The sequence below is a fragment of the Blennius ocellaris genome, assembly GCF_963422515.1.
Source record: "Blennius ocellaris genome assembly, chromosome: 6".
NCBI classification, from domain to species: domain Eukaryota; kingdom Metazoa; phylum Chordata; class Actinopteri; order Blenniiformes; family Blenniidae; genus Blennius; species Blennius ocellaris.
In genome coordinates, this window is record NC_137655.1 from 11,855,349 (window position 1) to 11,879,385 (window position 24,037).

A 24,037-nucleotide genomic window follows, 5' to 3' on the forward strand; every position below is an offset into this window, starting at 1 on the left:
CTGACATTGAATGAGGCCAGATTAAATTTTGCTTGGCAGGTTACGATCCATGACCAGGCTCAGAAGACACAGAAGACATTCTCTCTCCCTCACCCTCTCACTCCCTCTCCCTCCCCAGACACTCCCAATTAAGCCTGAAGGCCCAAGCTTGTTAAACTAAAACCATCCTTTTCTGAAATGTCACAGTGTCTCCCTGCCGTGTGGCCCGTCTGTAAACCGCTCTGTTGTTGATGCCAGCTTGAGCCCCCTGGTGTGTCTCTTTGTGTGTGTTTGTTAGAGCGTGTTTTGTTGGAGCAAAATGTTGTCTCGAGAATTAACACACTGTTGTGAATGCCTGAGTGCACCCTGGATTTAGCGTGTGTGTTGCCCATGATGCCAAGTGTGTGGGTGTGTTGAAGAGATAGTTGCATTTTGCCTGTTAGTTTCACGGGATTCATTATGCGTGTCTTTGCGTCTGCATCCGAGCACCCCACCTCCCGTAAGTGCGTCTGTGTGTGTGACATCTCATTTGGTGGGCTGACAGGTTGAAGGATATGTGCTGTAATTGTTGTCTGACGGTTCTCATGCCGTAATTGAAAATGTCTTATCAGTGAAACTTTCGCCAAGATGGTTAGAGCAGCATGCCATTTAAGATTAACACAGCTGTTCCACTTACCTGCCCAATTACCTATGTGTAACTACCCCCAGACACATGTTGTTCATTCAGTGGCATGCTGGATGAGACAAGTTAGTATCATTTTCTTTTTAATAACACTTGCAGATTGTTGATTTTCTTTAAAGTTCATTTGAGACCTTAAAGTTTGTTACTTTCCCTCCATAAAACATGACTGGTTTTATCTTCAGTACTCAAGAGAGAAATCCAGTCTGGCATTTTCCCTCCTCCCCCCCCCCCCATTCTAAACATTTTTGGTTTTGACTTTAAAACTTAATGGACTATAAAACAGTACCAGTCAAGCCACAAAATATCTCAGCATATTGTTGTCTTTTTATTTTGTGTGTTGTTTTCTTTTTATCAAGTTCTGAAAAGATGAGCAGTGCTTCAATTCTCCATTGTAGCATAACATTAGTTTGAAACGTAAGCAGATTCCTCTCAGTCTGCTTCAGCCCAACACAGGAAAGAGCCACAATGACACAAAAACAGGACCACACGTACATATAAATAAACCCTCACAAACACACTGTGATTACATTATTCATAGCGCTGCTGAGAGCTCTTACGAGGAGCCCGACAAACACACAAGAGCCGCTGTAAAACACTGAGTGATAACAGCATCAACTGGATTATCTTACACTGGGAGGGATGGAAAGATGGGAAAAGCTGGAGCGTGCAAGAGAGCGAGAGATGGAGAGAGACACTGATTGACTGAATGCATGTGTGTGTCAATCATTTAGAGAGCAAAAGGTCCTCTTGCATTAACAGCAAGGATTGCACTTATTGATGTTTGTGTGTGTGTGTGTGTGTGTGTGTGTGTGTGTGTGTGTGTGTGTGTGTGTGTGTGTGTGTGTGTGTGTGTGTGTGTGTGTGTGTGTGGCATGGGAAGAGAAGGAAAGTGTACAGATTGTCATCGTTTAAAGGCAGCGTATTGGAACACATAACAAGCATACACATCCATCAAATGTTTAGAAAGGAGTGGGGGGGAAGTCCATGTAAAAATGGTTGTTCACGTCACCAAAATAACAAAAGGATGCATGCTAAATAACGAAACTACTACGGGACAGAGCATGTGAAACAAACCACTTGTTTTAGAAATCAAAGAACACAGGATAAAAAATGTAAACATTAAAAAACAAAAACAAAAAAAACACAACACTACCTGAAGTTAAACGCATTGCTAACTCCTTTCTCAGTTTTTGTTTTCAGCATGTTTCTAATCTTTAAAGAGGCTGCTCACTAGTTTGTAAATATCATAGGTTGTTTGGTTTGGGGTCTAAAACAACTTGGTAAAATATTATTAAGAAACCATCATTGCTGATTAGAGTTAGTATAAACATCTTTAAAAGGCATGTGACAGTTACTGCACATATAAGTATCGATACTTGTGACATGAGACTTACTAATTAGATTCAGCTGAAGTCACATAGGTCATTCAAAGGAAGAAGCACTATAATGTGGACCTTTAACAAAGGACTTTTACAGCTGTTAATGCAAACACTGTAGATACAGCCTGGTGACTGTAGTAGAAGTGAAGTCCAGAGTAGTTGTTAGTATTATACAATGCAGAGAACAGTTTCTGCTTCATGTACTTCCGTATTTGTTTTTGCTACTTGGCTAATATATAAGTGCTGTTCAATTTCGTTTAAATCTAACAACAGTTGGAAAATGTTTGAATCGGTGTGTCAATGGTAAATAGTATATAGTATTGTCTGTGTGCTTACCCCCCCCCCAACAATTTTAGATTAAGGATGTAGTAATGGATATTTAGAAGAACAAAAACTGTATTGTTCTGATATTGTTGTTACAAAAGGTGCTGGAAAACAGGCTGTTTCTCTGAGAAACACTTGAGAGCAAAATCTACAAAGAAACCTTGAGAAAGCTTATTGATCTTCAAAAAAAATCATCTTGGATAAATACATTTGAGTGAGAATGTGTGACTAGCACATTATTTTGTTACAAATTATGGACACATGAAATGTTAGCATCTTTGAAGAGTCGATGCTTATAATTGAATGACTATGATTCGTTTTGTGTTAAGGGCTTCCCCGGTGCAATGTGGATCAGACAGGCAACCTCACAGCATTATGCATCTGGCTTATAGATGTTGCACAGTAATAAAGGAACATTCTCTGTCACAAATACACAGATAATATTCAAACTGAACTGTGGGGTTATGGCATATTTATAGTAAGGATCTAATTCACGCACTAAGAATTGGATGTGTTACTGCCTCTAGGAGAACAGTGGAATCATCATAAGTATCTCATTAACTGCAGCCCATCTACGTGCATTCTTGTGCATGTGTAGCAGATGAAACAGATGTGCTCTGATACAGATTTTCTGTTTTACCATGTCTTCCTTCCCATTTTTTCTTACATTTTGCTTAATTCACTGAATCAATGTGTCAAAAGGGAGAATGAGTCAAGCCACTGTATGTCAGCACCTATTGATGACGGTAACTATAAACAGTTTCGCTTCTTAAAGGGACTCAGAACTTTCCTCTCAGACATGTGACAGATACATTTATCTCATTACATTAAAGGGCCATTAAAATGCTCCATTGCAGTCTCTGATTCCTCAGCCTACAAATATTGTCGCATGCTTGCCTCCAACATTTTCTCGACAGCTCTCACAGTTTTAGCTGAAAATACCAACGGTTGCAACGCCTGTCCCCTTCAACTTATAGTTATAATATCCAAGACTGTGTCTTAGTGAAAACCAGTCTCAGTCTCCTTTTAGGTTTGTAAAAATAACATGAAGTTGAACACTTTAGGCTCACGACCATACTGACACTTGGCATTGAAATGTATCCTGACATTGTTCAATTCAATTCAGGAACATGCCTAACAAAGTCTTTCAAGTAATACATTTGTTTTGTTTGAATGTCGAGGATTATACATATGGAAAGCATGAGTTAATGCGCATTGCTCAGTCTCTCAGTGGCATTTCATGCTTTATGTGGAAATGGGTAGAGATCAAGCAGCTGCATCCAGATCCAAGATTTTCCGACTTGAGCTTTGTGGAGAACATGTCCTTTACTTGTACCTCACAATTGCAACAGCTCCTATTCAACCTTTTGACAGCATATTTCTTGTGTATCTATGAAACTTCACAAGGCAGAACTCAAGGAATTTCACCTATCTACATAGACTCGTGCTGAAGAAAATTGAAGTATTTTAAATGACTGTATACTATAATGTAGACACCAATAGGGCCTTTGCAATTATCCAGATTAGGGTATTAAACACTGAACCAATCATCTCTTAAATAATGTACCAAACAATAGAAAACATTAGTGTTGCTTTTCTCTTTCACATGCGAAGCTTCTGAACACTAAGACTTAACCGGTCTGATTTACAAGAACCATAGAACCTGCATCAACTGTCAATTCTGCATCATAACAGCAGATATGATGAGCATGAAGGTCAATGATGTGTTTTTTGAACACTTATGGCATTTTACTGAAATCACAGATCGTTCAAATCTGTCACATCTGCAGGCAAGTCAAGCAGGCATAGCATTTAAAAGACCAGCTGCTTGTAAACTGGGAATTGAAGGATTGGCTTAGCCACCCCTTCACTCTTCTCCTTCAATGCCCAAGGTGCTCCAGTGGCACTTTGTGTGGAGGCTTTTAATAACGAAGCCTGTTTGAAAGCCGGAACAATGAACAGGAGCTGCATTTCGGGGCTGACATTGCAGTAAAATGCCATCACTTTGCCCAAAGGGCTGAATTTAACCCAAGTGTGAAATCTGCTTTGGAGAGAGCAAGGTTTGGAGGAGAAGGGAGTGAAGGAAGAAGGTAATAGAAATTAATGCACTATATAGGGCCAATATCTAGGCTTGTGGGCAACAATGTAAAGGTTGCCTGAAATTGTAAATGACAATGTTGAGCAGAAGCAGCTCCTGTAGACAGACTTGCCTAAGGTATAGAGACAATTTCCCACCAACACTCATTTCAATGCAACATTCAGCAAATTTGTTATATACTACAAATGCATATATCAGTAAACTGAGTGTTGGCCACTTGCTCATTTCGCAGGGCTGTGTTTCTGCACATGTATTAACATGTTGAGTAACACATGCAGCCCAGCTGAAAGGCACGGAGCAGACAGCAGGGATGCACCACATCATGTCCTTGTCTCCAGGATAAAGAATAAGCCTGCAAATCCACCTCAAGCTGTCTCAAAAGCACAATGACTTTGCTGTCAGGGTTTTTTTCTTCAAAGTTTTCAAAGATGAGCATGTATCTACCTTGGCTGATCTTGCTCTGTCACAGAACTAATGAATAAGAATAGAGGGGGGAATAATAAAGGAATCGACACAAGTAAAGGGACTGCTTCTGAATAACTGGGCACTAATCACAGCTGCAGTCTCACCCCTGGCCTGTTGATTGCAATGCAGCTGCAAGCGCAGCTGAGAAACCCAAGCGACCTGTATCACAAGATGAATTGTAATCAACTACACAAGGACATCTGGTTGGTGATGGAAAGAAACAACCAGTGAGCAGTCTTGGCGGCATGTTTCTAAAGAAGCACCACAAGCAAGGCTGCAGTCTGTGGTGATCTTGGATCGATAGATCATTTTTGGAAGGGATCAAATAAACTGTATTTTGTCATTTTAAGGAAATACTTGTGTCTATTGTGCATCTTACCATACTTTTGTGTTTAGCTGTAAATTTTAAGAATGTCACACTGCACAATCGGAAAATAAAGTGTGTTTTTATTTTCATGACATCTTTATTTTAAAGTTTAAAATCCCTGCCAGTATATTGATCGTGTACTTTTGAAATCCATCTACTGTAGATCACAGCTGTGTGTGTCTGTTGGCCTGACATCAGACCTTCACAGGGTTTGAAGAGAAGTTTCGTTAGAGCTTCTTGAAGGTAGCATTCACAGTGAGTGGCCATGCCAGTGATAACCTAAAGCCCATATCAGAGAGCCCAAGATCAAACTGTGACCAAGCCGTCTGAGGTAATCCGTCAAACCAAGGAAGCCCCTGGGACAACGGGTGGTAAACCTGTGATAAACACGGCAACACACCTACACACAGTCTTTGTCTCATGTGTCTCAAATGTGCAATCACACATACACATTCATACATGCAAAAGATACTTCTACACAGTATTTGGTCCATTGGAATAGTTAAAAAAAAAAAAAAACACTGCTGAGTTTGGCTTTAACATGTTTGACTGTCATGGCAGCCCAGTAGTGGTTTATGAGCAAAAAAAAAAAAGACCAAAATCCGGCACTGACAAGTTCAATATTTGAGCAACATTTGAAAATGTGTGCAACCTTCACACTTATCATGATAAGGATTTGTGTCATATAAAACCAAGTCCTGAATCTTGCACATTGGGAAACATACAGCTTATTTTAGCCCTGTTAAGTGGTAACTTTCAAATATTCACAGCATTCATACCAATATAAAGCAACTGTAGGATAAAAGGATAATACCAAATGATGTGAGAGTGAAATGTATTTGATAGTAAAATACCAAATGTTTATGTCATTAATTAATACAGTATCATTTTATAATTTCATTTTCTGGAGGTCTGTTACATCCGAACCTCAAGTGCTTCCATGTGGATTTAACAGTAGTTCACGTATATAAAGAAATATATATATATAAAGAAATATATATATATATATATTTCTTTTAAGATTGCTTATATTACTCAGATATACTTACAAACCTATGAAGGGAATTTATGCAAAACTCCACATGCAGTTTGATACATATTAATGGATTTTCTTGATTGATTTTTGTTTTGGTTGGTTGGTGATTTCTTTTCACTACAACAGATGCAATAATTGATTTAATTGTCAACTGATATTAAGTGAAAAAAATTTTTTTATCATAAAAGCAATAAAAATGCACATTGATGAAATATTGCAGATATACAGGCAAACTATAACAAAAGAAAAATGTTTTAATTGAACTTTGTTGGACAAGTGTAAAAACTGACAACTGTGTCCTGAACCTGGGCCAATATTTCAGACTGAATAGGGAGATTTAGATTCTTACAACAATGACACCGTCTTTATGAAACACACACCGAGCCTTAGAAAGCAGCAGAGAAGCACTCTGATGACACGCTAACAATTCAAAACACACACAACCTCTCACACTTCATCTTATCTGAATCTCCAGTGAGTTAAAAGCTAATAATAACTCTGGAGCAGAAGAAGGAGAATAAAGGATAAGTGATAAGGAGGTATGAAGAGGGGAGGGCAATATGAAAATAGTAACAACCACATTTTGGAAATGTTTGATGTTTGACAGCACAGCGCAGGAAGAGTTGGTATGAACGGAAGCTGTAGGGAGCGAGTTGTTAAGATAAACAATCACTAATTACTGCCATACAGCGGACAGATAGAGGATGGAAATAGAACCCTGCGGATACTTTATTAGCAATTGTATTCTTCAATGTTATGTATCTATCAGATACAAGGATCGATCAATACTTAAAATAACTTATATTGAACTCTGTTTAACTTTGTTACATACTCTAGGATGTAATTTCATTTATAAAATAAAATGAATGATGGATGGTTTCAGAAGATATTTAAATGATAACTTGTGAAAGAATCTGTGAAAATTCCCACAGACATGTTCCTAACAGTTTTATGTGAGAAATGCAGGTAGAAAATTTCTGAAATGACAAATCAAACACGGTAACAAATTGTTTATGTATGTTTTGGGTGTGGTGCACAACAATACTTCTGTACGGGAAAACCTGTATTGTGTGTTTTTTTTTCTTAATCAGTTCTGAAAATGTGATTTCAGAGTTTATAGATGCTGAAGTTAAGAAAATGGAAAACAAAATAAATGATGGAAAGGCTGATAAACTCACCCACACACGATCCATCAATCTCCTCATAGCCGACACTGCACACACATCGTCCCAGGGGAACCAGCCAGTCTCCATCAGCTCCACAGAACAGCTTGGGCGTGTCTCTCTCTTCAGCATGGTCTATACAAGCCCCTCGCACCTCCACCAGTGACGAAGAGTCCACACGAGGCACTGTGTCTGGGAATGAGGCCAGGTTCCTCAGCGTGAATGGACATTTCTTATAGTAAATCCTCACTGACACTAAGGCAATGCAGGCACCGATGTCCTGGAACGCCAGATAAAAGCCCTTCCTGGTCATGGGCCCCACCTCACGCACCTCAGTGTTGAGCTTGAGAATGCGATCTCCAAGATCCATCTGAGTGAAGCTCTCATCTGCAGCTATGGTATCAATCTTGGTGTACTGGACGGGCTTGAACTTGACGCCATGAGTCTCATCTGTCTCGTGGTAGAAGAGGTTGAAGGTCTCCTTGCAGGTGCCAGACACCCAGGGGATGGAGTTGCAGTCACGTAAAGTGAAACGGAGCTCAACATAGATCTTCTGTGCGGCCTGTCGGGAGATCCAGTTTGAGCGAAGCCAGTTGTTTTGGTTGGGCTCCATCACATTGCAAACCTGGAACGTATGGATGGGTCGGTTGTGCTCGTCCATCTCTGTGATGGCGTCCCACTGAAGGAGAAATAACAAGACAGCAGAGGGAAGGGGGAGAAAACACATGATTGTAAGACAAAGTGGGAAGAAAGTAATTAATCGATAAGAACAAATGCCTGACGCGCCGCTGGAAATGCTGACAGATGACAGTATTCAGTATGAAAGTGAGTGACAGAAAGAACAACATCCCAATAGCTCTCAAAATTATATTTTAGTCTGGGAACGGCAACACCACTGGGGTCACTTAATCCGGATACAGCCTGCCATCCAGTGCAAACAGAAAATTTCATTACAATCTGTCAGCCCTTGCCCATTATAAGAAGAAGAAAGCGCTGTGAAGGACCTAAATAGAAAAAGAATTGCACTCTGAGGAACATAATTATGTTTGAGATGAAGTTTGGTGTTTGTTGTGCACAAGTGAAAATCCTTGCCAGATGGTCTCCAAAGCCAAAGGAGCATAAGGTCACTAGTAACAATAGGAGTCACCATGTTGGGAGTTTTATGGATGGTAAATACAATCTGGATTCAAACAAACCTTTTATTTCAATAAAATGAGCAAAAGTAGAATATTTGCAGCAGATCAAGTATACACACGTCAAATATATGTCTATCAAACATCTCATTGAGGGGCCATGAGCCTTAGTTTAGACAGACGGCGTGACCATCCGAGGCCGCTTCGAAAAATAAAGGTAAACTAACAATCTGTTTTACTTTTATTCCTTCAGGAATCGAGACAGTTTTTCTGTGAGAAGGATGTCTGACTCCAGCTGCCTAGTCATCAGCTCTGCAGCTCCCAGGTCACGTGATCAGGGCGCACGGCAGCTTTGCAGGGTCATTAGGTTACCTGTCCCTGTGTTGATGGGAAAGAAGTTAATGGGGGTTTTTAGCCTCCTGGTCCCGCACAGCACTGTGGTTTTATTAGAGTGGGGACTGGCTAGCCGGCGACCCCAAAACCACCTAACATCGACCTCCAAGAATCAAATTACCTGCCTGGGAAAAAGGCCTCTCAAATCATTTCGCTTACAAAGCAGCATTGGACCATCCAAAACCTGCAGAGTTTGCCTTTATGTGTGAGTAAGAGATATATATTTAGACTGATATTCAGACTGTTTTGCTTATATGGTGTACCTGAAATGGTTGGGTTACATTTTTCAGTAGCACTACCACTGCTGCTTCCACTAATATTAATATAACATAACTACGTAGACCTGAATTAAAGTTTGTATGAAATACATTTAAATTGTAAGAGGGAGAGGGGATTTAACAGGAATGGTCTTATTTAAACCAACGACTGCACATCATTACCATAAACATACATTTTGGTCATCAGGGGCTCAAACTGACAATTATGGCACGGGTAATGAAACACTGCACACTTTTGGATTGTAACATGCACACCTGTCTCCTGCTCGGAGCCAAACTCTATAATCAACACTGTCTCACTGCAGAGTCAAATGACAAATGCAGTGAGGGGTTAAGTGAAGTTTAATGATATTGCCACACACCGCTTTGGTATGACTACCACTCTGTATTTGAATGCAATAACTACATTACAAGTGCACACTTCCTTGCATTTGCCCTCTCGAGCCTGGAAAGAGAGATCCTGTTCTAATGAATGGTTGGAAAACTGCTCGTTTATAGGCAAACACAAGTCAGAGAGTCTTGACAGAGCTGCTGGTTAATTTGCCAGTGCTACTAGCCTGATAAGCATGTACTGTACATTTAATAAGCCGATTTTCACTGAGCTGAATATCACCTCTTGATGAGAGTGGTAATCAACACCTGATGTTTGCTTTCACGCACTCATTATCCATTTTAACAACATGTTCTAATTCAATCATCCAAAGACTACTCGCTTTAATCTGCTCCTCCCTCAAGGTGTAATTGTTGAATTACAGTTGTTGATCAGATGTGACGTGGTCCGTCACATGCATGCGACAGTCTGCTCTAATTTTGTATTTTGTTTGTTAAATATGTCACTTGCTTGTGGTTTTGATGAGCATGAACTGTCATTTCATTCCATCTATCCATGGCCACAGACCACTGGAGCCGCTCCCAGCTAACAATGGGTGAAGAGCAGGGTACAACATGGACAAGTTGATCCAGGGCAAACATGTTTGTTTTATTAGTCTAAACAGTGTGCACAAAGGTGAATGAAATGTCGACCTCTTCTGTATCAAGCACTCCAAAATCATTCAAGCTTTACTGTTAATTCTGGTAATTGTATAAATGTAACCATTTATGGCAATTCCTAATTAACTGTTTTGTATATCTTATGAGACTGATATAACTAAATTGGCCATCATTTCCTGTTAAACATGTGGCGCTCCCGAGGTGTTTGATACAGATCAGATAAAAATTTCAATCACATATTCAATAACTATCATTGATAATTATTAATCATTATTGATAGCTCAACTGCCAAAATGCAACATAAATTGTACCCCGTGCCCGAACTCACTCCATAAATAGTACCCAATGATTCTTATGAGGTAAGATATCCCGACATGAACATTACTGAATAAACAGATGCTACAGAAGAAAACAGAAGAATATTATGCCTCAGTTCAAAAGAAACATGCCCAACGTCTCCCACATAGAGTCGGGAAGTGAAAAAGGTCATCATGATAATCTATGGAAATGAGTAGGAACACGATGCTGACAAAGTAAGGCTGGTGATAATGAAGGTTAGGCTTGACTATGAGATTCAACGCAAAACACAAACGTGTTTACTTAATCAGATATCACCTAATTAAAATAACATTGTCAGAGTGATTAAAATTATGTTTGGTAATATAGAAATGTGTTAAAGGGTTTCTAAGTTAATATTCTGCCATTTAAAAAGAAGGGTGATTGTGTTCATGGTGGTTTGAGAATACATGACATTTTAAAATAACGAATGCATTGTTGCAAACACTAAAAACCCAAGTACTTTCACCCACAAGGACCAAGGAACAATTGACATTTATGTCGGTTGAAGACACACAAAGAACTTTTGATCCGCGAAACCTAATCAGTTAATCTATAAGTGAAAGAGAATGTGAACGCCAAAGTCGATGAAATTCTCCAAGGTGCTCTGGCGATAGTGAGATTGGAATGGATGGATTAATTGGTGACTCTAAATTGCCCCCTCAGTGTCAATGTGCAAGGTTGTACGTCTCTCGGGCATAAAAGATGGGATGACAGATATTCCGTCAGCTCATCACAATAACCAATGATATGCTACCTGAGAATCTGTGTGAAGACTCCCAGTGTAGTCGTTACCCGATTAGTCTTCGGCAACTCATCTGCAAGCTACTGAACGTAATCGCTGGCAGACCTGTCTGTACAGGAGCTCATGATTCTTGGAAAGCTAAACCATGAGGACAATCACTCTCACTTAATTCACTTTAGATGGACCCAATCAAATCCCATAAATCCTTCTTCTATCCCTGCTCTATCCAGACTGAGGTCGCAGGGCGGTTTGTGGAAAACCAAAGTGACAGAGTCATGTCATCTCAACTGACTTTGAGACAAGGTCTCATACTCGCGATGACTTGAGCACAGTGTGCGCAGAAACAACCTTCAGCCAAAGACAACGGCACCTATAATATTGACAGTGCAATTGCACTTTAGCAAACAAACAAACAAAAATGGGTAAAAAAAAAAGAAGGTACAGTGTGTGGAGGTCCAAGTTCAAGAAATTGTTTTTCATGAGAGAATAAAAGGAAATCACCATGATGAAGAGACAATAAAATGAGCCCAAATGTCAATGTGTTGCAATTTGAATCCCTTTTGAACACCATCCACAGCTGATCTCCAGGCCTCCGTGACTTGAACGTCTAGTCACATAGCAGATGTTGAGAAGCTATGGCAGCAAGACGTAGAATAAATCACTTCAATTGTATATAAAAAAAAAAAATCTAGAGACTTCAATTTTTTCCCAAATGTCTTTCAAGCAGTGCAATAAAATGGATAACTTTTTTTTTTTAATTATTATTCCAATATAGGGTGCGTGTTGCATGTATTACAAGTTTCATGTTTGTACTTTAAAGACACATTTTAAGGTAAACTTGATCTACTATTATGCACTTTGCCATGTGTATATCACCGATATGTCAATAATGGAACACATGCTCTCTCAAAATGAATAAAACTATTAGATAAACCCAGCCTGGGACAGCTCAGTACTTTGCCATCCAGCTTTAACATGCATAATTAAAAAACAGAAAATGTCAGAAAGTGTGGTTGATTGATTGCAGCCTGAGACCTTTATAGCCAGTCCCTCTCACACATGCAAGAGAGCTCGTCCTTTTACTGGCCACTTGCCCAGGGCTGAACTCCTTTTATTAACACTATGAAACCTGGAGCCCTATTGAGACCTGCACCTCTAACTATAGCTGGTTTGCTCATCTTCAGTCAGAATTAAACATTTAGAGATCCCATTACATTTCTGCCACTCGGCTGGGTACAATGCAGTAGACAGACATTTTATACAATTTAAAACCAAAATGTCCCTCTGAATAAGTGACGGTGTGTTATGACCGGCTGTAAAAGATTTAATTATTGTATTACCGACCGTGGAGTAGGTGAGAGAGCGGTACTTTAAAAAGGTTCACTACGAGATTGGTTGTAGACAAGAGATTACTGACACAATTAAATTCTTCTGCAGTTTTTATTTTTTATGTTTCATTTTCAATCCCAGCGGCAATACTGTCAATGCAAATATGATGCATAGTTGGTCTCGAAATTGGTTTTTGTCTGCATTTCTGTACTGATACCTGTGGAATCTGTCAAAACCTTGCAAAAGTGAAATTGTGTCTGTTGCTTGTTTACCTCGGCATCTATAGTAGAATCAATACAACATGATCTCCAAGTACATCGTCAATGCAGAACAGGTGTGAACATTTATGTATCTTGCAAAAACAAAAACAAGGTTTTGCACATGAATTGGCTGTATGCGAAGAAACTAAACACACCTTTAATGTGATTATCCTTTCCTGTTTGAATATGCAGTCTAATTAAAACACTACAGAATAAGGAGAGACAGTGAGACCCTGCTGGGACGTTGTGCTGTTAACATCGTTGTTGTGCATTTTGTCTCTGGAAAGAAACTAAGCTAATACATAGCAGATGGAGATACCATTTGCAGCTGTTATTAGGGCTTGAGGCATTCATGACAGGAGTAAACAACACATCTGTCCCACTGCCATAAGGCACGAAGCAAAGAAGAATCAATGTCTGCTGATGAATACAAGGAGTCAAATGGGAATTTGACAAAACCCCCCAGATGCTGATTTTCCATAGCATTTGTATCCTATGTAATATATAAGCATTTTTGTATAAGGATTCTACATTATGTTATCTCAATGACAACTGGCCTCTCAATTATTGCAAAAGTCCATGCAGGACCTTGAAACTGTATCGAGCAGGTGAAGCCTTCTGGCACATTGTAGCCTACAGGGACATTGTGAGCAGGCCACAGGGCATGTTCTCAAAATGGTCTATACAAAGATGATTTGAAAACTAAGTCATTAAGGGAATTTTTGAAAAAGGAGCACTTCATATTACTCGGCAGACTGGCAGTAGTTTTCAGGTTAAAACAAATAGATAACTCTTGACACAAGATTAAAGTCACACCACATAATCAACTTAATACGGTGCTGCAGACTTCCTCTAAACTCAAATGTAAATACAGTTCTCTTCAGACTGGCCACGTGGTCAAAATATACCAATATATATCATCTCATGCCACGAGGTAGCACCGTATGATGGTGAAAATGTTGCTCCAGGACCAACTTCTATTACTTCTGACTGACAAGCGAAATGCCATTGAAAAAACAAAGGTATACAGCTAAATTTGAACTAAAATTAAATAACAGACAAAGGAAACAGACACAAAGAAGCAGAAAGGGAGCTAGAAGTGTCTGAGAAACTTGTGAGGGACAAAAGAAAAAGATGAGAAACAAAGAAGGCTAATCGAGGGCTGAAAGCAGCTGCTGGCTGAGGCTTATTGATGCTCCAGTTATATCTGAGCATGACAAAATAAATGCAACATAAATACACCTTGTATACTAGATGGTTTAATCCTCTTCACAATATTTTTTTTTTTGATAGTGATTTATATTCTGCGGCATCTTATAATTAGGAAAATATTATACTACTAACTTTTCCAGTAGCTTCACCTTACTCCAAGTATAAACTTCTTCACTTAAACTCTATTGTGTTTTACTTATGGGGACTTTTTGTTTACCTGTTGACAAGTTTCCATAATGTACATCTGCAGAGAGAACTGTTAAAATGACAATCAGTGCACAAACAAATGTCTCACTGTGTCATTCCAAATGTATTTTCTCAACTAATGCTAAAATTTAAAAAAATGGAAGTGAATAAAAAAATAAAAAAATCCATTCCAACTCACATCTACTTATAGCATTCCATCTGCCATTTTTTTGTTTTGTTTCCTTCTACCATTTCTGAAGATAAATGCAAGACACACATACAAACAACACATAATAATTAACATCTGAGCCATCAGCAGCCCTTTTGCCTTCTTAGACGGCACTAAAGCTGATGCAGTTGTGGGAATAAACAAAACCTGTTGTTCCGTCTCGGATTTGCTGAGGTTGGTTTGGCATTAAGCATCACTGCTAAGCCAGGTGATAAAGCAGATGTCTACGAAGCACTCTCGGCTCTTATCTGACACACAGATATAAGATAGTCGGGTCAACCTCTATCTACTACTCAGTTCAGTAGCCCTTTATCAGGGGCATGAATGCACGGTGGAGACAAATCCCTTGGTTGGCTTCATGAAGAGATAAAACATAGGAGTTAAAGGATGTTATTTATTTGTTGCTCACATTTGTAAACACAGCATCAATGTTGCTCAGTCAACATTGGGTTTGACTGACAAAAAAGTAAAACTTTTCTAGTATAATAACATAATATCTAATACCCGTATAGTTGGTTTCATATTAGATTGTGACATCAAAGTGAAAGTCGTGAGTATTTACATGCTTTTTTACAACGACATGTTCCTCAACATAATTAGAGCAGCCAGTATAGTGCATCATGTATCTAACATTTTGGCTGTAGAAGGTGCAGCTCAGCCCCATTAACCCAAATCTTTGGAAGAGATAAAACTCGAATCAGCAGCGCAGCTGGACTGAGCATTTCAATCTGACTTTTCCCTTTGTGGCACAAAGTGATCACTTAATTGCTTATTTTAAGGGCTTTAATTGTGATCACTCACTTAACATAACAGACTGCACAGTTCTCTTTAGGGAAGCCTTTTCATTATCTCTTTACAGATAACATCTAATATAAGAAAAGAATTTAACATTTCGTCATTTTTGCTTCCAGACTCCAACCATGGTCCTGCTTTTTTTGCCTCCTCATTTCTCTGTTTCAAACTATATGTCTCCTTTTCCTCATTCTTTTTTCCTTTTCTGTTCCCCATGTCTATCCTCTGTTTGTCTTCTCTATCTGATGCACTTTCTAAACTCGTCATCCCCACACACACCATATCTCTCGTGCACTTAAGTGTGCGAGCGTGTGCGTGCGTGGTGCCACTGTTGAAGGGATTGAGAGATTTTTTATTTAATCCTGGAGCCTCCCTCTGTGATTGATGAAAAAACACTACCTGCACCACACACACACACACACACACACACACACACACACACACACACACACACACACACACACACACACACACACACACACACACACACACACACACACACACACACACACACACACACACACACACACACACACACAACAAATAGTTATTAGGGAGATGGATGAAGAGTCTATGCACACTGGGGAGCTTCATGTCAGCTCCTTGACGGGATGAGAAAAGAACAAACAACGAGAAAAAAGTAACACAACTAAAATAAGAGGGGAAAATGTGAGGGGGGGATAAGAAGTGACGAGAAATTAAATCTGTCCTTGCAGAATATTTATAACTTATGAATATTAATGAGTCCTGGATGGTTTGGACTGTAAAATATGACACAAGTAACCACAAAGCCCCGCCCTCTGACTTAATACTACTGGGACTGTAAGAATATCAGAAACAGCTTAACATCCAAAGCTCACTTGAAAGTTGCAGCTATGTAGTTTAAAAGTCTGACAGTTTGTGCATTTTTTTTTTAAGAATGAAAAATATTTTTTTCTTATGTGTGATTTGTATATCAAGGTTCGCCTGAGATTTCTTCGCAAATCAGACAAGGATCTGCATGAATCCCTTTATATATCCACACACCCTATCTTCCTTCTATATGTGCTTTATCAAAAGTACAGTCCGAGATGAGAGTGAAATGCAGGATAAAGCCTGCTTCCATCACTGGTCTTAACCTGTGATCCATTGAGCTCAATTCAGAGCCAAAGGCGATTCTGCGTTTGGTGTCATGACCCCCATCCTGGGGGATACTTTCCCTCTAAACTTGCAATACACACATATTGTGTGGCCTAACTTCGGAATTTCCATCAATATCTGGCAACATCCATTGAATCACTGTATACAACTGCATGTCAACAAGAAAGTCAATACCTTGATTGGAGGATTATGAAAATAGATTGTCACAGTGTACTTGAAGACTTTCAATTAAATTACAAAGGGCGTGCCAATGAGGGATATTGGCAGGACTTGACAGTGAACGAAAACCCACTTCACAATACTGAAGATGTCAGAAAACCTTTTGCATTGACACTTTGGAAAAATGATAGACAGATTATTGCCCAGTGCTGGAAGTATTCATTATGCTTGCACCATCAAGAGTGGCAATGTTCAGAATGCATCATCCTCGTGATTCTCTACATCTGCTTTTCATTTCAGCTCTTTTGATATGTAGTGATTCATTAAATACATCTGTGTGGAATACTTGGTAACATAATTTGAGGCAATTTCTTAAACACATCTGTTTGACAAAAAATGTCCACTCTGTCCGTACTCGCAAAAAAGACAAGGCGGCAATAGGACAGCAAATGCATAACAATTTTACAAATAATGAGGAAATGAGGTTAAAACTTGAACTTGAATACTGCACCAAGATTTGTTTTAATTTTTGTTGTTAAACTATTTCTCTGCAGCACTTCAGAGATGAAACAACACTGCATTCTGCAATTAACAAAGAAGAGAAGTCAAAGAGCATCATTTTCATATATAAAAAACAAAAAAGGTATCTCAAACAAAGAAATAATGATGAACTAACAGCGGTCACTGATGCAGTTTTACATCAGAATTTAGTTGATTTTCTCATTCGAAGTATAATAATACTTTCAACGTACACTGACCAGAAGAGCTTGAAGTTGGTAATTGTGTAGCTCTGTGGATACAGAAATATAAATACGAGATGATTCTAAAATATCCATTCAGCTGTCCATCATGTTTGTTGGACTTATCCTGGCAGGAAATAGAGCAGATCTCTGCTGACAATATTCATACTTGCTACAACCTGAATAAGTCGCCAGTCAATCACACGGCCAAAACACACACACACACACACACACACACACACACACACACACACACACACACACACACACACACACACACACACACACACACACACACACACACACACACACACACACACACACACACACACACACACACACACTTCTCCTAAAACAAAGTTTTTACCCATAATGGTCAAATCTCACAGGGACAACATGTAAATAATGAAGCTCTCTATGTGTACAATGGTATCACTGCCACAGGGAATGGTAACAACTCCATCAACTATGCTGCCCTGATTCATAAAAAGCCAAATTAGGAATAGATGAAAACAGGCTGTACAGGATAATATCACAAATAGCTCAATGGAAAAAAAAAAAATTAAATTGTCATGGCTACATCTCATCATAGTGGTGGGAGCTGTGAGGAGGAACAAGCCTGCCAAATCTGCAACAAAGGGTAAAGGGGTTTAAGCCCTCTGTCCACCTACAGCAATCCACAGTTCCCACATACATGTCCAAGTATGTCATTCCAATGAGGACATGGAGAAAACTGATACAATACAATTTTCATTGTAAAAACAATCTGCTGCTCTCTCACCAGGGACCCAATACAATCGGTACCTCTACCTAAAACTCATAGTTTATATAAAAGGAGTCAAACTCAAAATAAAAAACATGTATTAAAATTGTCATAGAGGTGTCTCGGATGGGCTCGTGGAATGTCCTGTTTTAATGGCTGCAACAAATATAATGTTAATGTGACTATATTCTCTGCAAACTCTATAACTCCAAAAGCACATACTGTACTTATATACCATTCATTCACAACATATCAGCAAATCGTTTCATGAAATTTTCAGAACTTCTTTTGATAGTGGAGTTGATTACAAGAAGTACTTGATTCCTCGAGGTGTGTGTGTGCAAAATGTGCTCACGCTTTGGTTTCACAGTTTATTATTGTTTGTCAGACACATTAAATTAACGGGCTATTGTTGATCTGCTAAAAAGTAAACTCCTGCTGGGATCGTTTTCTCCACTTCTTACAATAGATGTGTTGTCGAGATCATTTTAATTTGAGTAAGTTGTGGGGATATTGTTCTTTTCTAGCACTTCAGTTTTCTTTTAACAAAGATAAGCCGATGCTGTAAACAGCGTCAGCCTTAGAGGGCACGTCATTTGTCTCAGAAACATCTGTTCAGTTTACTTTACTGGACTTGATTGTCTGATGTCTGAAATTCACATTGTTTATCAATGTGTGTGAGTCATTTATCATTCATAGTCATTACCATGGTGTTGAGGCTGATGGAAATTGTAGCATCTTTTAATGCATGTGGGGGCAGACGGTAGACACCTGTAATTTGTATTTAAAGATAAATGTCAGACATTCAGGCAAGATTTATTATTTGAACCACATATAAAATGTTTAAAGTGCAATCTTAGAAAATCACCCTGGTTACACACTTCATCTCTAAACTGCCCGAGTCCCTGCATACGCTGGAATTCATGAAATTATGTTATAGGTAAAAAGGGACAGTTCAGTTGGGTATGTTGTGAACACACTTGAGTCCAGCTCTGAAATTTGTCAAGACTAAAAAAAAAGTAAAACCGGAAGCAATTAATGAGATCATAATAATGCACCTGCCACATCCATTTAGATGGTGAATGTTGGCCTCAGAGGAAGGGCTGTCTCGAGGGCACGTATCAGTCTCACAGCAAAAACGCTTATTTATTTAAATGATTAAGCTTGAGTATTGAGTGGCTTTGGGTCATAAGTATTACTTAATGTTATTTGCACACATGGTGACACACTCTTGGGTTAAATAATAAAGTACCGAGTAAAAACACTGGCAGGCAGATTTTGAAACTAAAAGTAACATTAGTTCAGAACATTACTTTCCCAGTTTGGCAGCAGGTTGGGTGGCACAGTGGGGTGGTATTTAGCACCTATCTAGGATCCTTTTGCTCCTGAACTGGGGTTGTTCTGTGTGAGGTTTGCATGCAATCACTGTGCCAGGGTGGTTTTTCTAAGGCAATGTAGATTTTTTGGAAAATCTTAATGGATGCTTATTAATTGTGAATTCAAATGTCCCATAACAGTGAGGTTGTTGGGATGAGGCTAACACATTTTACAACAAAACAACTATTTTCAAGTCTGACTGAAACTGCTGTTATATAATAACAGCCTTATAAATAGTCGTTTTGATATCTATCATAAAACCTGAAACTTCTGACGTTTCTTTATATGCATTCTTTAAGGAGTGAATCACCAATTAAAATCAAGTAGATTCCACATTGTTCTTCCACTCACACACAAGAACATAGTATCCCACCGCCCATCACCAGCATACCTCTAAATCAATAGGAGCAAGTGAGCAGCGGTGAGCAAATGAAATCCAAAGACCCTGTGCTCTTCTCATTCCCGCATCCATCACAGTGGATGGGTAGCCAGCGGGGTGGAGCCGAGGCACCCATCTGTCATCCCCGCGGTGCTCTCACAAAGTGACACAATGTTGGTCAAGGCCTCAGTCATCCAAGTCAAAGTTGGCTCGGGGCACTGAATAGTTCAAACTGTGCAACATTTGAAAGACTGCTGATGGTTGGAGGTCATGTTTGGATGCTTTCCCTGTTGATCATTTTTAAAAGTTAACAGAACACACCGAAATGACACATATTAAGTGTTTTCTCTAGAAAGTAATCTAGCCAGGATGTAAAATCCTCAGAAAATGAATGACAACCAGTGAGAGCAAACGCTAATAAAATGATGTTAAGTGCTTGCAGTTCCCCTGAGGCACATTTGATTGCAGATTTAACAGACAGCTAAATAAATTTCCCCTACACTGCGAGGACTCTTTGGTCAGACATTGACAATAGAATAATTTAACTATTTACAAAAGCTCTGGTCAGAGAAGGCCTTCTAAACATATTGAGGTAAATAGCCTGTTTGAGGAAAATGCTCCTCTGCAATTTTACAAATCTTCTGAGTCTCACCTGGGCTTTATAAACTTGGACACAACAAAACATTTGACTGCACTATGTATCCATCTTTGGTTGTGCAACTGTGGCAAAAAATCCTCTCCTACCCCCGCTAAAGGCACAAAATAAGACTTGCTCATCTTCCATTTGCAATAAACCAAAATTGAACAGAGCACTATTTTAACACATACTTCACCATCTCTGCCTTTGCTTTCTTCAAGCCCAGCCTGAAACAAACATTTGAAACTGAGCAGACTAACTTGGACAAGCAATATATCTTAAAAGAGAGAGGAAAAAAAGAGCATCAGCAAACTCAGACCTGAGAAAAGCCAAACCAAAGCAAAGGGAGCGGTTTACATTCACAGTGTACAGCTTAGGTTATTATACTTTCTGCCCTCCGTGTCACTGTGGGCAAGCTTTTCAGACAATACTTGTATACACTTGTTTAAAGTCAACATCAAAATGTTATGATCAGGCACTGAGGCAACAGAAGAGTGAAAGGATAGTGGTTTCGCATTTATGAATGTATTAGAGCTGGCAGTGAAATATCCTCTGGCATGCAAGTTGAGACAAGAGATAAACGTGTTTCTGAAGGAGGGAATGGGGGAAGGGTGTTTCACAACTGCTCCTCTACCGAGTGAAATGATCAGAGCCATCCATCAAGGGGTTATTGATTCCCTCATAATACAGCTCATCTATACAAAATGAATTTACCTTGTAAATTCACATATATATTTTCCTTAAAAAGACAGCAAAGTGTCTGATGATAAATGTCATCGTTATATAGAAATATATAATAAAACAATTGTGTCACCTTACATGAAAACAAGGCCAGGTGACTTCTGAAGCTTTGTATGCTTAACACGAATGACTTTTCCATTGTCTTATGTCTGAAGTGTTTTATATTTAATGCAGCATGAGGTATTTATGTCGTTTGTTACAGTATATTATCACTTATGGTTATGGCCTCCAGAGAAGGTCTCAATCTATCATGTGGTTGTGTCAGTTATACATCACTCTTCCTGCTTGCCGTGTTAAATGTAACAAGGCTGGTAGGAATGCACACAAACTTTTATGCTTACTCTCTTCTTTAAAATAAAATGTGATATATACTTTGATGGCCTTTATTTCTAGAAGTCAGGGCGTTTAAGTGAATCATGTTTGCACTTCACGAGAACAAAACTGTGACTCATGCCTATTAGGGTGGCCCTTATTAAATAAACCTTTGAAATCTCATGTTCTTACCTTCCCAAAATCCTCCAATTGACAAAAAAAATGTGGTCTATAAAGTTCCTTAACAAAAGCCATGTATGGCCAGTAGGAGCGAATGATGCACCTGGCAAATAATGCCTAATTCCCATCAAACAAGCAAACTTCAGGGCTTTTGATCTACATCTAAAAATACCTAGATTTTTGTGAAACTTTGCAAACCACATTTTGTCATCAAATGCAAAAAATATCTTGGGGGATCAAAGGTGTATATTTTTTCAATGGACAAGGACCACCCGGATGCATATCTGTAACCTGCACTATGCTGCTCATGTGTCCAAGGAGGAAGTTTGTCTTTGAACAAATGTGGATGTTCAAATAGTCATATCGTAACCCACATTATGAAAATCTATTTTCCTTTGGTAAATGCTTTGAGTATGGGCTTTTAGTCATTTTATGTTAATGTAACATCTCTGCTCACAATTGCACCGTCTATCTCAGTCTAAATGGTGCCTCGAATATGACATCCACCTCAGACCAACGGTGAGATTTCAACCTATCGTCATGACTGGTGAAAAAAAATAAAAAATAAAAATGTTTATCAGCAGCTTTGCTCTTTAAAAAAAAAAAAAAAAAGAAAAACCTGCCAGTAAAACTACATATTTGAGGGATCAACACTGGTTTGAGATGTGTCCCTTGACTCATTTCAACCACTTCTTTTCTATCTCATTTGCCTAAATGGTGATGTGTCACTTGCCTTTATACATGCTGACTGTTTCTCAGCTGAGCTGACACATACCAGAGACCTTTCTTTCCCCCCCCCCCCCCACCAGCTCAGACAAACTGCGTGGGAAAACTGGGGGGAACGAGCTTGTCGTTTTACATATCTATTTTTGCCAGAGAGGCAGGCAGGCAGTCTGGAATGTCAATGTGTAGCTCAGCAGCATCTGACTGATGTGAGATCACAGTGACGGCTGCACACAGCAGTACAATGAACACACACACACACACACACACAGACTTTGCCAGTGGGTGAGGTAGTGGGGCGCAGCCGTAGACGGCTTAGATAAGAGCAGGTCATCCAGGTAGCAGAAAGCACACCACACACCATGCAGGCACACATAAATACGGCCTATGCAGACAAATATACGCTGTTATATCTTCGTTCCATTTTGGGACAGCTGTACTCGAAACATTATTGCGGCAATTGTAAATGACTTGGAGCTTGTTTTTCCTTTTTTTTTTATGTGCATTCATTAGATAAGAGGCTTATCAGAGATTTAATGTCTGCATGCCCATCAGCCTAATTAACAGACCTGTTCTTTTTCAGGCAGTATCTTTAAATCAGCTTTGTGGTAAAAAGGAGGCACCTGACCAGTGTCAATTTTAGTCAAACCCTGAAGTCGGTGATAAAGCCAATGCTGGCATTTCAGACTGTGGAAAAGGTCACCATTACCTCCATCTTTCTAATCATTTCATCTCAGTCTCAATTCAATTGAATCCACATTGGCTTTATTGGTTTGGCACACAAGATGGTATTGCACAAATATTATTGCATTGATTGAGATACAGTAATATTATGCTGCCATCAACTACTGTTGATGAATGGAGGATGTAATGATACCAACAAAGTTGTTTCCAACAAGCCAATAAAATGTCGTCCACATTGCAAAGAGGATGGAGCACACAATCTACAGTGGAGGTCTGCATGGTTAATACAGCGACCACAACAACACATTACAGATCAAACGAAAACAGTGTTAAAGAGCTGATTTAACAACCACCCCAATCTAAAACCTTTCAAAACATGATACCCCAGAGTGTTCCAGCAGGCAGTAAAGTGATACGACAAGCAATGATTAAACAGATGTAATAAAATAACAGTGTTATCTGGAGTAATATCATAAATATCACTTCGGTCCCAATGTTTCATTTTGTTAATTATACCATCCTCCCTCTGCAGACATACAGTATAAGACACAGACAAACACGCCCACAACACATCGACTCTTGCCTGATTTACCAGTCTGTTGCTCTTTGTTAAGAGGCTGTCAGTAAAGTGAAGAAAGATGTCAGGAGGGAAACAGAAGGGAGATGAGCAGCAACTATAGTCACCAGACAGTAAAACAGAGTATTCAAGAGGTAGAGGGAGGTTAATGTAGAACAGCATGTGGTGATGTGTGTGTTGCAACAATTGTGTATGCTTGAGGGTCAATATTCTCCCAAGAGAATTTGAAAGATGTGGGAAATACTAAGC

The 24,037-nt window shown here is 39.2% G+C and overlaps 1 protein-coding gene across 1 annotated transcript in view; it reads right to left on the minus strand.

Annotated features, from left to right (window-relative positions):
• LOC308131207 (ephrin type-A receptor 6-like) overlaps positions 1 to 24,037 on the minus strand; it is a gene marked incomplete at both ends in the record, with an annotated part of 170,750 nt that overhangs the window by 121,227 nt on the left and 25,486 nt on the right. Inside the window, one exon of the mRNA XM_080497845.1 lies at positions 7,509 to 8,172. Within this exon, the coding sequence (XP_080353971.1) occupies positions 7,509 to 8,172 (664 nt within the window). The remainder of the gene's footprint in view (positions 1 to 7,508; positions 8,173 to 24,037) is intronic.